The 15,463-nt window shown below is 40.2% G+C and overlaps 1 protein-coding gene across 1 annotated transcript; it reads left to right on the plus strand.

Annotated features, from left to right (window-relative positions):
• The first annotated feature begins 5,219 nt into the window (after positions 1–5,219).
• Positions 5,220–10,606, plus strand: LOC133764508 (hemoglobin subunit beta-1/2-like). The gene is made up of 3 exons (XM_062198183.1): positions 5,220–5,288; positions 5,366–5,629; positions 10,538–10,606. The coding sequence occupies exons 1-3, from the start codon at positions 5,220–5,222 to the stop codon at positions 10,604–10,606; spliced, it is 402 nt and encodes a 133-aa protein (XP_062054167.1).
• Positions 10,607–15,463: the final 4,857 nt, after the last annotated feature.

Below are 15,463 nucleotides of genomic sequence, written 5' to 3' on the forward strand. Positions count from 1 at the left end.
ATCCTAAGAGTGGCATTTACCAGGTCTGAACAATTATACAGCATTAAGTGGGGAAGAGGACCATCAGTACACACAGGTTGGGAGTAGAGCCATTGGTGGTAGAGTAGTGGTTATGATTACAAAGGAATGAGGCCCAAGTGTGCTAGACAGGGTCTAGAACAAAGGACAGAGTCATTATTAGAGGAGCTAAGAAAGGTGCTGTCTAAGCTACAAGTAAGTTTTCTGATTGAGAGGCAAATAGAACCTGATAGAAGGGGCTTGATAATAATCTGGTGGGCTTTAGGCCTTGTAAGTTAAGAGGCCCAGACCTATCTATCTCTTCACATGTGGTATATCCTAAGGGAGGTGTGAACCTCCTAGGGGAAGGCACTCTGTTGACTTTCATTACTTGGCTGGGCTGGGAGGAGAGCTGGCCAGGTAAAGGCAGGTGGCATCTCTAACAAGAAATTTACAGTTCTGCCTGCAATGTTGCTGACCCTACTTGACCATCCCCTCCGCTGCACTGGTCACTTTGGAAGTTGGGCTGAGTGAAGGGCTTTTCAGCTTAGAGCCAATTCTCTACTTTCAATCCTTTTGTTCCTCCCTTAACACATTTTACTCTGATGTTCTAATGCCTTTTTTTCTATTATGAAATGCCAAGAATTCTTGTTTCAGCTTGTTTTTTTCTTCTCCAGTTTCAGAGTTTTGCACTGAAAATTCCTGCTGCTTCCATGGACTTATTTCTCTAACTTCTTATATCTGGCTCTATCTTGTCATTAGGTTCCTAATTCAACTCTGACTTCTTTTACTAAAGCTATCCCATGTTATTTTTATGTAGTCAGTTGCTGCTATATCATTTTATGCATTTTCTTTTGTCATATAATACCTCATAAATTCTTATTCAGTTATTTGTTTAGTTGTGTGCATTCATTGCCTTTTCTATTAGCTGTGACCTTCATGAGACTACGTAAATTTTCTTTTCTGTTCATTCAAAATTTCCAACACTTAGAGGTGAGCATTTAGCCTAGGAGTTAAGATGCTGGTTAAGATGTCTGTGTCCCACACTAGAGTCACAGGGTCTAATACCCAGCTATGCCCACTAACTCTAGTTTATTGGTAATGAAAGCCATGGGAAGCAATGGTGATTGTTCAAATAATTGGTTTCCTGGGGCCAGCGCCGTGGCTCACTTGGTTAATCCTCCGCCTGCGGCTCTAGCTTCCCATATGGGCCCCGGGTTCTAGTTCCGGTTGCTCCTCTTCCAGTCTAGCTCTCTGCTGCGGCCTGGGAGGGCAATGGAGGATGGCCCAAGTGCTTGGCCCCTGTACCTGCAAGACAGACCAGGAAGAAGCATCTGGCTCCTGGCTTCGGATTGGCACACCTCTGGCCGTAGCGGCCATTTGGGGAGTGAACCAACGGAAAGAAGACCTTTCTCTCTGTCTATCTCTCTCACTGTCTATAACTCTACCTGTCAAATAAATTTAAAAAATGGTTTTCTGCCACCTCTGTGGGAGACTAGGATTGAGTTTCTACCTCGGCTTTGGATCCTATCTCCCTCTTGGCCATTGCAGGACTTAGAGAGTAAACCAGTGGATGGAAACTGTTCCTCTCTGCCTCTCAAATTTATTTTTTAAGTTTCCAGCATTTAAACAATGTATAGCATTATTTGGCTAAGTGAATGTTTTGCTTTGAAAAATGATGGGAGCATGAATTTGGATCATTGGTTATGTAGCTGCTTAGAATACCCACATCCCATATTGGAGTGCTTCCTTCAAGGCCCAGCTACTCTGCTTCTGATCCAACTTCCTGCTAAAACCCACCCTGGGAGGCCACAGGTGATAGCTTAAGTGCCTGGTTCCCTGTCACCAATGTGGGAGACCTGGATTGAGCTTCAGACTCCTGGCTTCAATCTGGCCCTGCTCTGGCTGCTGTAGCCATTTGAAGAGTTAACAAGATAAAATATCTCTCTATCTTCTCTGGGTCTCTACCTTTCAGATAAAAAGTAAAATAAAATAATAAAATAAAAATTATATGATGAGTCAGATGACTGTGATGATGTTCTAGCATTGATGTAAAGAGGGAGAAAATGTCAGTGGAGGCCGTGCATGTGAAATAAATTGGAAGTGTGGAACAGGTATGAACAAGAAAGAATTAAGAAGCCTTGAAAAGTGATTTACAAAGAGGGTCAAAGCAGCACTTGGAAGAAACTGCAGTAATAACTGCCTGTCTAGCTGGTAAGGTGGGGAGAACATTCGCTCACCTGCAGAGTGGTGAATACCCCTGAGTTAGCAGGGATGGCAGTATGTTCACAGTGTTTGGGGGATAAGCATTAGTGCCATTAGAAGCTAGTGCCCCAAACCATTTCATCCCAGTCAACAAAGGAGTTTAAGTGAGAGCCCCCTGGCTCCTATATTTCACTGACTTCTATTCTCAAAAGGGCTCCTTTGGGGCTGACTCAAACCCTTCCTTCAGGTCTGTATAACAAGCACAGAATCTTTCCTTTGCATCTCTGCACCAGTCCAAAAGGCACTGAGAGGTTAGAGATAATCCAGTTTGTCGGGATAAATTAGCTTCTTGAAGCTTAGCAATTGTTATTCATGTTTTATATATTTTAAGATTTATTTACTTGAAAGGCAGAGTTACAGAGCGAGATGGAGACACACACACATGCGCACACACACACACGGATAGAATCTTCCATTCACTGGTTCACTACACAAATGCCCATGACAGCCAGCTCTAGGCCAAAGCCAGAAGCCAGGAACTCGATCTGGGTCATCCCCTTGACAGCAAGGCCCCAAACACTTGGGTGATTATCTGCTGCTTTCCCAAGCTTATTATCAAGAAGCTGGATTGGGAGTGGAGCACTAGGGACTCAAAATGGCATTCCTACATGGGACATCTATTTTGCAAGCAGCAACTGAACCTGCTGTACCATGGTACTGGCCCAATGGATGCATTATTTTTTTTTCACTTGACAGAGTTAGACAGTGAGAGAGAGAGAGAGAGAGAGAGAGAAAGGAGAAACGTCTTCCTTCCGTTGGTTCACCCCCTAAATGGCTGCCACGGCCGGAGCGCTGCGCCGATCCAAAGCCAGTTGCCAGGTACTTCCTCCTGATCTCTCATGCGGGTGCAGGAGCCCAAGTACTTGGGCCATCCTCCACTGACCTCCTGGGCCACAGCAGAGAGCTGGACTGGAAGAGGAGCAACTGGGACTAGAACCCGGCGCCCATAAGGGATGCCTGAGCCGCAGGGGGATGATTAACCAAGTGAGCCATGGCGCCGGCCCCCAATGGATGCATTATTAATAGTAACCACTGACAATGGAACAATGCTCAATTCTTATCTAACAGAATCAATTCTTAGTTGTGTTTCCAAACAGAAGGTAGATAGAAATCTTTTTAATTTTAAAAAGCAAATCAAAAACCGAGAAAAAATTTTCTGCACCCTTATCTTAAAGTGTGAATTAAAATTAGGAAGGTCAAGAGTTATAAATCTAACGAGCATTGGGTCAGATGCTGCTATGAGGAATCACTTTTTTTAAGCTAACTTTTCTAATTGCTCCTAATTGCTGAAACCAGTGCCTATATGGGATGTCAGCTCCTAGTCAGTGGCTTTTCCTGCAGAAAAAGGCTTCAGTGCCAGCTGTTTCACTTCTGATCTGGCTCCCTGCTAGGAGGTAAAGGATAGTCCAAATACTTGTGCCCCTGAATCCACATGGAAGACCTGGAAGAAGCTCCTGGCAACTGGTTTTGGATTGGCCCAGCTCCAGTCACTGTGGCCATTTGGGAAGTGGACCACCTGCAGATGGAAGATCTCTCTCTCTCTCTCTCTCTTTCTCTCTCTCTCTCTCTGTAGCTCTGCCTTTCAAATAAATAAATGAATCTTAAAACAAATTAAACTAAGTACTTTTGACTTGGAGAACACAAATTGAGCCGGGGAGAAGAACCTTTTGCCATGCAACGAAATACTCTGATGATAATTTTTGAATATATTTCTGAAGTTTGTTGAGCTTAGAATCAAGAATAGGAAAAGAAAAATAACACTCTTCAATGGATGTTTTCACACTCAGCAATGCTGAAATGCTTGCATATACATGGAGTGAGGTTCTTTGTCATAGGAGCATATCCACACAATGTAAAAGTTTCTAGTGTCTGTGGCCTTAGACTAGATATTTTAGTCTCCTTAGATTATCAACCCTTCTTTATAAAAGAGGGCAGTCTCTAGAGGAGCGAGAAAATCAACCACAGTTTCTGTCATTGTGAAATAGAAGGTGGTGGTTAAAATGCTGTTTGGGAGGCCCACACCCCACATTACACTGCTTGCCTTTGAGTCGTGGCTCTGATCCTGATTCCAGCCTCCACACACAGCTAATATGTGTCCTGGAAGGAAGCTGGTGATGGCACAAGTAGTAGAGTTCCTGCCAAGTCATATTCTTTCTCTGCTTCTCTAGACACTTTTCCCAGTTCAGTTCAGACAGAAATAATATCAACATGCAATGTTGATATCCCATTTGAAAGCATTGCTTCTCCCAGTATTTCAACTTTGGCTGGTAATTGGATTTTGGTGTATTTGTAAATTTTACATCTGAAGTCTCCATGTTTCCATTTCTGCATTGTCAAAATCTAATATAATAAGTATTGCACAGAACAAACTTCTTCCAGATCTATTCTATTTTTCAAACATTATTGTTTGAATGAATATGTATTTTCTTACCAGAAGGATTAATGCAAAGAAGAGAGAAGACATACTTAGAACTATGGCAGAGATATCATCCATTCTTTCTAATTTCTTTGCATGTTCTGGAGACACAGGAAGAGATCCATATGTATACTTTTAAATTGATCCAAATAGGCAAATCCCTACTTTGTGTGCTTTCTTTCTTCATTTGTGTAATAAAAAAAGTCATGGAAGTAATTTCTCATAGGCCTGTGATGTCACAAAATTTACATAAAATTACATAAATAAAACTCTAAGGAGGGTGATTTTGGTAATAATGAATATTTTCTGGGATGGGTCCTGGAGATATGTAGAGGGAAAAGTCTGAAGTCAGACTCCTAAGCCAGTGCCAGAGCTGACGATGACCAGTGTTCTGTCATTCTTTTGTCCTCACCCTGGCATTGGTGACTCACTGGGGTAGGCAGTGCAGGGGCCATGACTGGGCATAAAAGGCAGAGTGGGACAGCTGCTGCTTATGCTTGCATTTGACACAATTGTGTTTACTAGCAATATTCCAAATAGAATGGTGCTTCTGTCTGGTGAAGAGGATGCATTCACTGCCCTGCGGGGCAAGGTGATTGTGAAGAAGTTGGTGATGAGGCCCTGAGAGGGTTGCTTTTCAAGTTATAAGGCAGTCTATGGAGGCAGATGGAAGCTGGGCTTGTGTAGACAGAGCTGGCCCCAGGGTTTCTGCCAGGCACTAAATCCCTCAGTGCTGATGTCTACCCAAAGACCCAGAGGTCCTTTATATCGTTTGGGGACCTATCCTCTGCACCTGCTGTTATGAGTAATGTCAAGGTGAAGGCCCATTACAAGAAGGAGCTGGCTACCTTCAGTGAGGGTCTGAATCACCTGGACAACCTCAGGGAAAATTTTGCCCAGCTGAGTGAGCTGCACTGTCACAAGCTCCATGTGGATCCTGAGAACTTCAGTGTTAGTCTAGGCAATGTTCCACTTTTTTCTTTTCACATTCTCATCTTTTTTTGTTGTTGTTTGTTTCTTAGGCAACCTGTCTTTGTCAACATTCCTAATTCCCTATATTTCGTAATTTATTGCTTTTCAAAAAATTTCATTTTTCTTTGGTATTTTTCATTCCTCACAGCATTGTTTTTTAATGTTTCTTTATTAATATCCTATATTTTCCTTGTTCTCCATTCCCTCCCCAATATCCTTTTTTCTAATTACTATCTTCGTTATGCATTCTAGATTCCATGTGCTAATTCTACACCTGGAAAAACCTTCTAACCCTCCATGGAGATAGGAGAGGCTTCTCAAAAAGGAAAGGCACAAATATGTCTATAGGCTATAAATCATTTGGAACATGAAGAATAATTTGAATTTTATAAATTCAAGAATAAATGAAAATAAAAGGAAGGTGACTATCTGAGGACAAAAGATCAAAAGGTCATATTGTAGATGGGGTTGCAGATGTTGCTAAGAAGCAATCCACTATTACATTAATTAAGGGATTAATTAGTAATATTATTATATATGCATACACTATACATACCTATGTGTTTATACACACACACACACACACACACACACATATATATATAGGTTGTTTTAAATTGAGAATCTATTTAGGTTAAGATGTGGGAAGAAAATAATTATTGTTGGCGGTGGCAAAAAACAATCTAAATGAAAGATCCTGGGGAACAAGACCCCAGCAGAAGGAACAGGTCATCAAGGAGAGAGGCGCCTTTCTCTGAAGGGAGGAAGGAACCTCCACTGTGACACAGCCTTGACTAAACAAGTTCAGAGTCGGTGAACTCAAGGGGCTTCCATAGCCTAGACAGCTCATAGCAAGAGACTCAGGTGATTGCTTACGTCATAAATAAGAGTGCCAATTGTTAAATCAACAACGGGAGTCACTGGGTACATGCTCCCCACGTAGGATGTCTGTCCTTAATGTGTTTTACTATGAAACTTAAAAACAACACTACTAGTCGAACAATACCCTATACCTTGTGTGGTTGTGTGAGTTTAGCTTGTTGAAATCCTTGCTTAGTATATACTAAGTTGATCTTCAGTATATGAAGATAATTGAAAATGAAACTCAATGAAGGGCGGGATGGGAGAGGGAGTGGGATAGGGGAGAGCCACGGGAGGGAGGGAGGTTGGGGGGGAAGCCACAACAATACAAAAGTTGCACTTTGTAAATTCACAGCTATTAAATAAAAAAAAATAACTATATGACAAACAAAAAAAAATAAAAAAAAATGAATTTTCTCACAATCCAGAAGGCTGAAGGTCCAAGTTCAAGGTGTCAGCAAACTTTGTGTTCTGTTATCCTCTTTTTTTTTTTAAAGATTTATTTATTTATTTATTTAGATGGCTTATAGATAAGATTGTCCATAAATTTAAGCTGCTAAAATCAATCAAAGATACATTTTAATGTGTGTGACCTGAATCTGTGTATCATATGTTTTAAACTTGTTGGCAGAAAGAAACTAAAAACATTTTAGATGGTTGTGCTTAAGTTTACTGGCTAAACAAACTACACCATGTTAGATATTTAAGAGGTGTTTTCAAATACATGATTCTTAAAATTTATAGAAGGCATTGGACCTTCTGGTAAATGTTTTCTTAAGTTGTTATCTAATGGTTGAAACGGTTTGCTAAGTATTCATGTGATATTGCTATTGTCAGCAAGAGATCTAGGACTTGCTCCCTCATTTCTCTATTCTAAGCCCAACTTGTTCTTTCATTTCTCTATTCTCTTCAAGGTAGGAAACTAATTCTATTATAAAGGAATCTGTAGGACGCACAATTTAATCTTTAGACCTTATAAAAGAGATGGCTAACATTTTTCTGTAATAGCATAGCCAAAATAAGAATTTAAATAATAATCTCATAGCTAGATTCACTTCGCCATCAGCGAAGTATACAGTAAGTAGAAAAAACCTCCCTTTCAGACAAAAGGGAAAGAAAGTTTTAAAGTGAGAATATAATTTTCCTCATGGGCATTGTATACCTTAGAAAAACTACTACAGAACATGCCTGTGACTATAGACTTGTAGTTCAGGCCACCGAAGATTAGAGATGGGACTTGGGCACTCCCTTGACTTGCATCCTCTGGTCTGCTTTAACACAAACCAGGAGGAAAAGAAAGCTAGGCATCGGAAGCAATGGGTGGCAGGCCTATTAATGGCTGATCTGTACAGTGATCTGCCCTCAAGGAGACCCAACAGGCCAGTCCACTGCAGTGGCTTTCAATGTGGTAAGCCTGGGCTTCAGCAGAAGTCAGCTTGTGAAGAGCCCTGGCAGTTCTGCCAAGAGTTGGATCACTGGAAATGGACCTGCCCTGGAGTCGAAGGATGCCCAGGTCAGAGCCACAGATCTTATTGGCTCTAAGCTGAAAAGCCCTTCACTCAGCCCAACTTCCAAAGTGACCACTGCAGCGGAGGGGATGGTCAAGTAGGGTCAGCAACATTGCAGGCAGAACTGTAAATTTCTTGTTAGAGATGCCCCCTGCCTTTACCTGGCCAGCTCTCCTCCCAGGCCAGCCAAGTAATGAAAGTCAACAGAGTGCCTTCCCCTAGGAGGTTCACAGCTCCCTTAGGATATACCCCATGTGAAGAGATAGATAGGTCTGGGCCTCTTAACTTACAAGGCCTAAAGCCCACCAGATTATTATCAAGCCCCTTCTATCAGGTTCTATTTGCCTCTCAATCAGAAAACTTACTTGTAGCTTAGACAGCACCTTTCTTAGCTCATCTAATAATGACTCTGTCCTTTGTTCTAGGCCCTGTCTAGTGCACTTGGGCCTCATTCCTTTGTAATCATAACCTCTACTCTACCACCAATGGCTCTACTCCCAACCTGTGTGTACTGATGGTCCTCTTCCCCACTTAATGCTGTATAATTGTTCAAACCTGGTCAATGCCACTCTTAGGATCCTTGGTTACTATCCTCACTCTGTCTTTTATGACCTTGTCTAAATATGATCAGAGTCGGTAAACTTGGAAGGCTTCCATAGCCTTGGCAATTCATGACAACAGCCTAGGATGGTTACTGGCGCCATAAACTAGAGTGTCAATTTGTTGGGTCAACAACCGGAGTCACTGTGCACTTGCTCCTCATGTGGGATCTCTGTCCTTAATGTGCTGTACATTTTGATTTAATGCTATAACTAGTACTCAAACAGTATGTTTCACTTTGTGTGTCTATGTGGGTGCAAACTGTTGAAATCTTCATACTAGATTGATCTTCTGTATATAAAGAGAGTTGAAAATGAATCTTGATGCAAATGGAAGGGGAGAGGGAGCGGGAGAGGGGAGGGTTGCGGGTGGGAGGGAATTTATGGGAGGGGGAAGCCATTGTAATCCATAAGCTGTACACTGGAAATTTATATTCATTAAATAAAAGTTAAAAAAAAAGATTTAGTTATTTATTTGGAAGTCAGAGTTACACTGAGAGAGGAAAGGCAGGAGAGAGAGAGAGAGAGAGAGAGAGAGAGAGGCTTCCAAACGATGGTTCACGCCCCAATTGGCCCCAACAACCAGAGCTGCACCAATCCGTAGCCAGGATCCAGGAGCTTCTTCCAGGTCTCCCACATGGGTGCAGGGTCCCAAGGACTTGGGCATCTTCCACTGCTTTCCCAGGCCATAGCAGAGAGCTGGAAGGGAAGTGGAGCAGCTGGGACTCTAACTGGCACCCATATGGGATGCCAGTGCTTCAGGCCAGGGTGTTAACCCACTGTGCCACAGTTCCGGCCCCTATCCTCTTCTTTTAAGGATACCAGTCATATTGGACTGGGACCCACCTAATGGTCTCCATTTTAGCTTAATTACCTTTTGGGAGAACTTGAATCCAAATACAGTCACATTCTGAACTACCAGAGATTAGTACTTCAACATATGGGACTTGCGGGATCACAAGTCAACCTTTAACAACTGCCCAATAAATGTTTGTTGAAGAGGCTGCATTCAAGGTGAGAAACCAAGGTTGAAGATGAAAATGTATGCACTCACATACACAGGCACGCGTGCACGTGAGTATACACACAGTGGCCATAAAGGCTGGAAACACACACAAATATATGTCTATTTTATTAACAACAAATGGCCTATTGATATTAAATATTTTACATCTTCAGTGATGTGTCACAGAATGTTTAGTGTGTTGTTCTTTGACAATGTGCAATTCAATGCACTATGCAAAATGGCAACGAACATGGTGCATTAATGCACTCGATTGGTCAACCCCACCGTACAAAGAATCCATCTGCGATTCTTTGCTTCAAATGATCTATATCTCAGATTTTCATTAAATAAATATATTTACTACATCTCAAAAGAAATAATCATGGTAGTTTAACCTGTAAAAAACAAATTACTATATAGGAGTGGGTGTTTGACCTAGTAGTTGACCCCAGTTTGAATACCTGCAGCACTTAGTCAAGTACTTGTTGAAATCCCAGCTCTGTTCCAGAGTCCAGTTTCCTACCAGTGTGCACACTGGGAGGCAGCAGTGATGGCCCAGGCATCTGGGTTCCTGCCACTCACATGGGGGACCTGGATTGAGTTCTTAGCTTCCAATGTTGACCCCAGCCCAATCTCAGCCACTGTAGGCATTTGGAGAGAAAACCAACAAATAGGAGCTCTCCCTCTATCTGTCGCTTTGTTTCTTTGCCTCTCAAATTAAATAATTTAAAAATGTTTTACATTTGAAAATGCATATCACAAAATATCATGTGCAGTATGATTCTTATATTGCTGAAAATAAAAAACCTAAACCACACACACACACACACACACAAAGAAAATAATTAGTGTTGGCCCAATTTCAGAATACAAACTTGATTTTGTGCTAATCATACGTAAAACATCTCCATAGCTCACACTCCTGGGCAATGGGCTGGTGATTGTGCTGGCCTTCCACTTTGGCAAGGAATTTACCCCATAGCTGAAGGTGCCTATCACAGAGTGGCAGCTGGTGTGGCCAATGCCCTGGCTCACAAGTACCCCTGAGATCTTGACTTGTTCTCTACTTACCCTGTTCCATGGAAAATCCTTTCTATATTTCATCTATTGAACATGATAAAATAATGCCCAACCTATGGGTATGAGCCTAATAAAAGATCATTTATCTTAACTTCATGGTTCATATGATTTATTTTATTTTTCTCACCATGGATATGTGGTAGGGGAGCATCTGTGATGGATTACAGATAGGAACCTCTTGTTTCTTATAAATAAGTCAAGAAAATGAGAAAAAGAAGAGAGCCATGCATTCCTACTAACATTTGCACTTCTATCTCTGAAGCATAGAGATTGTCACAAGTGTTTAATAAAGAGAGGATTCTGTATTGCAGAGATTCTACAAGAGACCTTCAACTAAGATATGGCCTCATAATCACTTTCAAAAGTTACTGAGAAAACAATGTGCTCAAGGGCATAAATTTTTTGCTCAAGACTGTGGTGTTTCCTTTCTTTCTCTTTCCAATATTTATACACTGTAATTCATACTACTATTCACCAAACATGTATTCCTGCTCTAAGGAAGAATCTTCCTATCTTCCTGCTCCCAAAACCTCTTCAAAATAGTGCTTCTTTATCCAGTCCTCCATGTCCAGCACAGTTTAGGACTCTCTCATCACTGCTGAGGTCTGTGGAGCTCAGCCTTGGGGAATATTTATTTATTTATTTATTTATTTATTTTTAACTTTTATTTAATGAATATAAATTTCCAAAGTACAGCTTATGGGTTACAATGGCTTCCCCCCTCCCATAACTTCCCTCCCACCCGCAACTCTCCCCTTTCCCGCTCCCTCTCCCCTTCCATTCACATCAAGATTCATTTTCAATTCTCTTTATATACAGAAGATTACCTTGTGGTCTTTCGAAACTGTCCCCTAGAAGTTCTTGACAATTCTAGAGTAAATATACAATATATATTTTGGCTAGTATGTTTTTTAGTGTGTTTATATATGTTTCATGCAATTTTCCCTTACAAACTAACTTTCAGATCGATGTGTATCATCCTTATATTATTATTACCATTGTTTTTAATTTTTAAGATTTATTTATTTATTTTAAATTGGTATTATAGAGAAAGAGAGAGAGAGAATCTTCCATTCACTGGTTTACTCTACAAATGGCCATATTGGTTAGGCTGAAGCCAGCAACCAGGAGCTTTATCCAGATCTCCCATGTGGGTGGCAAGGGCCCATACATTAGGCCATCTTCTGCTGCTTTCCCCAGGCCATTAGCAGGGATTTGGGTCAGAAGCAGAGCAGCTGGGACACAAACCAGTGCTCATATGGGATGTCAGCATTAGAGGTGGTAGCTTTCCCTGCTATGCCACAATACAGGCTCCCTCAGTGAACTTTGTAATACTGCCCAGGAAATTCTTTCCAAATCCTTCCTGTATATTCGTTTTTCACAACTTCAGAACTCTTCTTATACCACACACACACACACACACACGGGCAAATACATACATACACCCCACATATTATGTTTGATAAATATTTCTGTCTATTCTGCACTAATTTGCATGCCTACTGTGCCCTGTATCAAATTCTTCTATAGACAATAAGTGGATATTTATTCAATGGAATAATAAGTGAATGAAAGTAATTATTCCTTGTTTTAGGACTCCTAGGTCTTGAGGGAAATAAGAGTATGTTAGATCATGACATGGAGTTCCTTTGATGTAAATACTGCAATATACAATTAGGAAGCAAGCAGGAAAGTAAGGTACTATAGATAAATTTTTTTTTGTTTTATGATACAGGCTGCAAAATTTCTTCTTGTTGAAAGTAATGTTGTTATGTGTAAGATTAGAAGAATTTTTAGAACCCTCTAACATATGAATTTCTTGAAACAACACATTCTGGTTAATTAACTTGAACTTATTTGAATACCTAAATAGAACCTGGTGCTTTCTTCTATATCAACACGATTCTGTAAGAACTCTGCATATACCTCCAGGATTTACCAACATGCCTCTGTTTTAGGGTAAAGGGTTTTTTACATACATTTTTTTCTTCTCAGATGATTGCACATAGTGTGATCCAGGAAGTCTTTATATACAAATAAAATTTTTAAGGACTACAGACTTGGGATATAGATTTGGCATAATCACTATGATACTTTATTGCTATGATTGGCAACTGCTGGATACCTATGCCCTATAGTGGAGTGCCTGAGTTTGATTCCTGGCTCTGTTTCCTGTTTCCAGTTTTTGACAATGCAGACCCAGAGAGGCAGCAGTGATAGCTCAAGAGATTGTGATCAGTACATCCATGTGGGAGAATTGCATTAAGTTCCCAGCTCATAGCTCCTTTTCTGTTCATTTGTGTTGTGAACCAATTGATGGGAACAAATGATAATGATTATTAAAGAAACACAGACTCACATCTCAGAAACCAGATTACTCCAGGAAAATCACAGGAAGATCACTTTTATCCTCCTGAACATAGGAAACCCCTCCTAAGAATCAGATACAAGGATAAGTGATTTCTGAAGGATCTGAAAGAGGGTAAGAGAATGTGGACTTTATACTCTTGAAATAGGGAAACAACTGACCTTTTTTCCTCAACAAGGTCAAGAAAAGAACAAAAATATTTTATTATGTTGTGTTCCATTCTTCTCCATCTGAAAGTGGCAAATCAATTTAGGAAGAAGTTTGGCCTACAACTCCTTATGAAACTTGTGACAAGCATAAGTAATTACTGTGGGCAAGGCATTACTGCCTTTCTATTGTGGTTGAGGTGGTCAAGAGCCAGTAGAGACTTGGCAGCTTGTTGTCATAGTCTCATTTATTGGTAGAGGATAATTACTTGAAAATCAGAGAAGAGGAATTAATTCCTTGTGATTTGACTTCACATTTATTTGATAACTTCCTATACAGTTATTTCTATTTTCTCCCATGATGTTGCTTTATAGACTACTTCATTACATGAAGACGGGAAAGAGGAAGATGAGGGGAGGGAGGGAAGGAGGGAAGAAAGAAGGAAGGAAGAAGGAGAGAGAAAGAGAGAGAGAGAGAGAGAGAGAGAGATTATAGGTTTGATTCCAAAAGCATTTAAGAATTATTTAATTAAACCAAGTGAGATCTGACAGAAAATTATCCTAAGTATCCATCTTTTGAGCTCAGAGACCTACTCTGTAGATTTTAACTTGTGAATCAATATCTACTTGTATTTATAGAGTGCCCAGACTTAAGCCAAGATTCTGTCTCTAAAAAGGTGAAATCTCCAATTTAACTTTGGAGAAGTTTGCACCATTGCTTTCAAGCAATGGCTCACTCAGTGAGATGAATAAAATCTAATTCTGAGTGAAAATTTGTGAAAACATCAATATAAAAGTCATACACTGAAATACAAATTGCTCTATAATAATTAGAAATATATAGTTGTCTTCAAAAATGTTCATGGGAAATGCATTTTATGAAAAGCATACATGAAAATATATTTTTTCTACCAAGATCAATTTATCTATTAATTTCATTTTTCCATGAAGTTTTTAAAGAATCCCTGCACTCTAGCAAAGTAGTATCTGGGTTAACTTTATAATTTTTGATGAGATAAATGACTTTTTCCTAATAAATAAAGACTGCAATATTCCCTAATTCCTTAACTATTTTGTGTATGCCCCTGTTTCTGTGAGTTCTGATTTTCTTAGTGCTATTTTATTTTACTTATCCTTAGAATATGCTAAGTTAAAATAGCTGAAATATTGTGGTTCTGGGAAACAAAACTATAGCAAACAGCTGAACTATGTTTAGTCAAGAAAGACAGTAGATTGCTGAAATGTCACACATGGGGAACTTAATATAGAACACCAAATATATACAGAAACATTCACACTGAAGGCCATATTTGGACTGCACAGCTTCGCATTCATACAGATGGGTGTCAACAGATGGATTCTGTTGACAGAGCTTAATGTTCATCCACTTAATTATACTGATTAGGACCATTTTCATATAGAACATTAGGAAACAGGAAAGCCTGCCGGAATGAAGTAAAGAAAGGAAACTTCTGCCTCTGCCTCTTTCTGAGAAGACATATTTTGTGTTTGTGTATATGTGTGTGTGCGAATGCGTGTATGTGATGTGTGTGTGTGTGTGTGTGTAGAAGTGCTCCCTGGAGCTGGAGGCAAAGTAGAGCAGACTATCGGGTCCCTTACAGGAAAGAAGCAGGCTCATGCTGGTGAAGGCAGCAGTGAATCTCAGTTATTTTCTGGGAACTTTGAATGGTGTAGATTTGAGACTGAGGCTCTGGACATAACCACATTGATCGCTATTTATCGTGTCTTGAAACTTACTATGTCCAATATACCAGAACTTTTGATAGTCCTATGACTTGTAGGTTATCTTCACAGGGTTATGGGTAACAGACGGAAAAGTCTGTTTCACATTCTAATCTTGCTGGGGCAGCAGCAAACCCTCCCCTGAACCCAAGATATAGCACTGGTGGCTGGTGCCAGTATGAGACTGACAAAATGTAACTTAGGGGATCTAGTTTGAACTTGAGAAATGGCAGGGGAGGTATTTAGAAAGGTGCCAATTTCTGCTAACCAAGACTGCAAAGTTGTAGTCTTGACAATTCTGCTCTTTACATAAAATGGAAGCATTTTCTGTGTTGTTCTTTAGTAGTTATTTAATTTTACTATGAAAAAGAATTCTTGAAAAGGATTTACCCAAACTTCCTAGAACACCTTCTTTCATATATATACACCTGACATCAGATAAAACAGGTATGAAAGAAGATATTTAAAAGTCTCCTTGTAAAGTGATGACAAAACTAATGAG

The sequence above is a fragment of the Lepus europaeus genome, chromosome 7 (assembly GCF_033115175.1).
Source record: "Lepus europaeus isolate LE1 chromosome 7, mLepTim1.pri, whole genome shotgun sequence".
Lineage (NCBI taxonomy): Eukaryota > Metazoa > Chordata > Mammalia > Lagomorpha > Leporidae > Lepus > Lepus europaeus.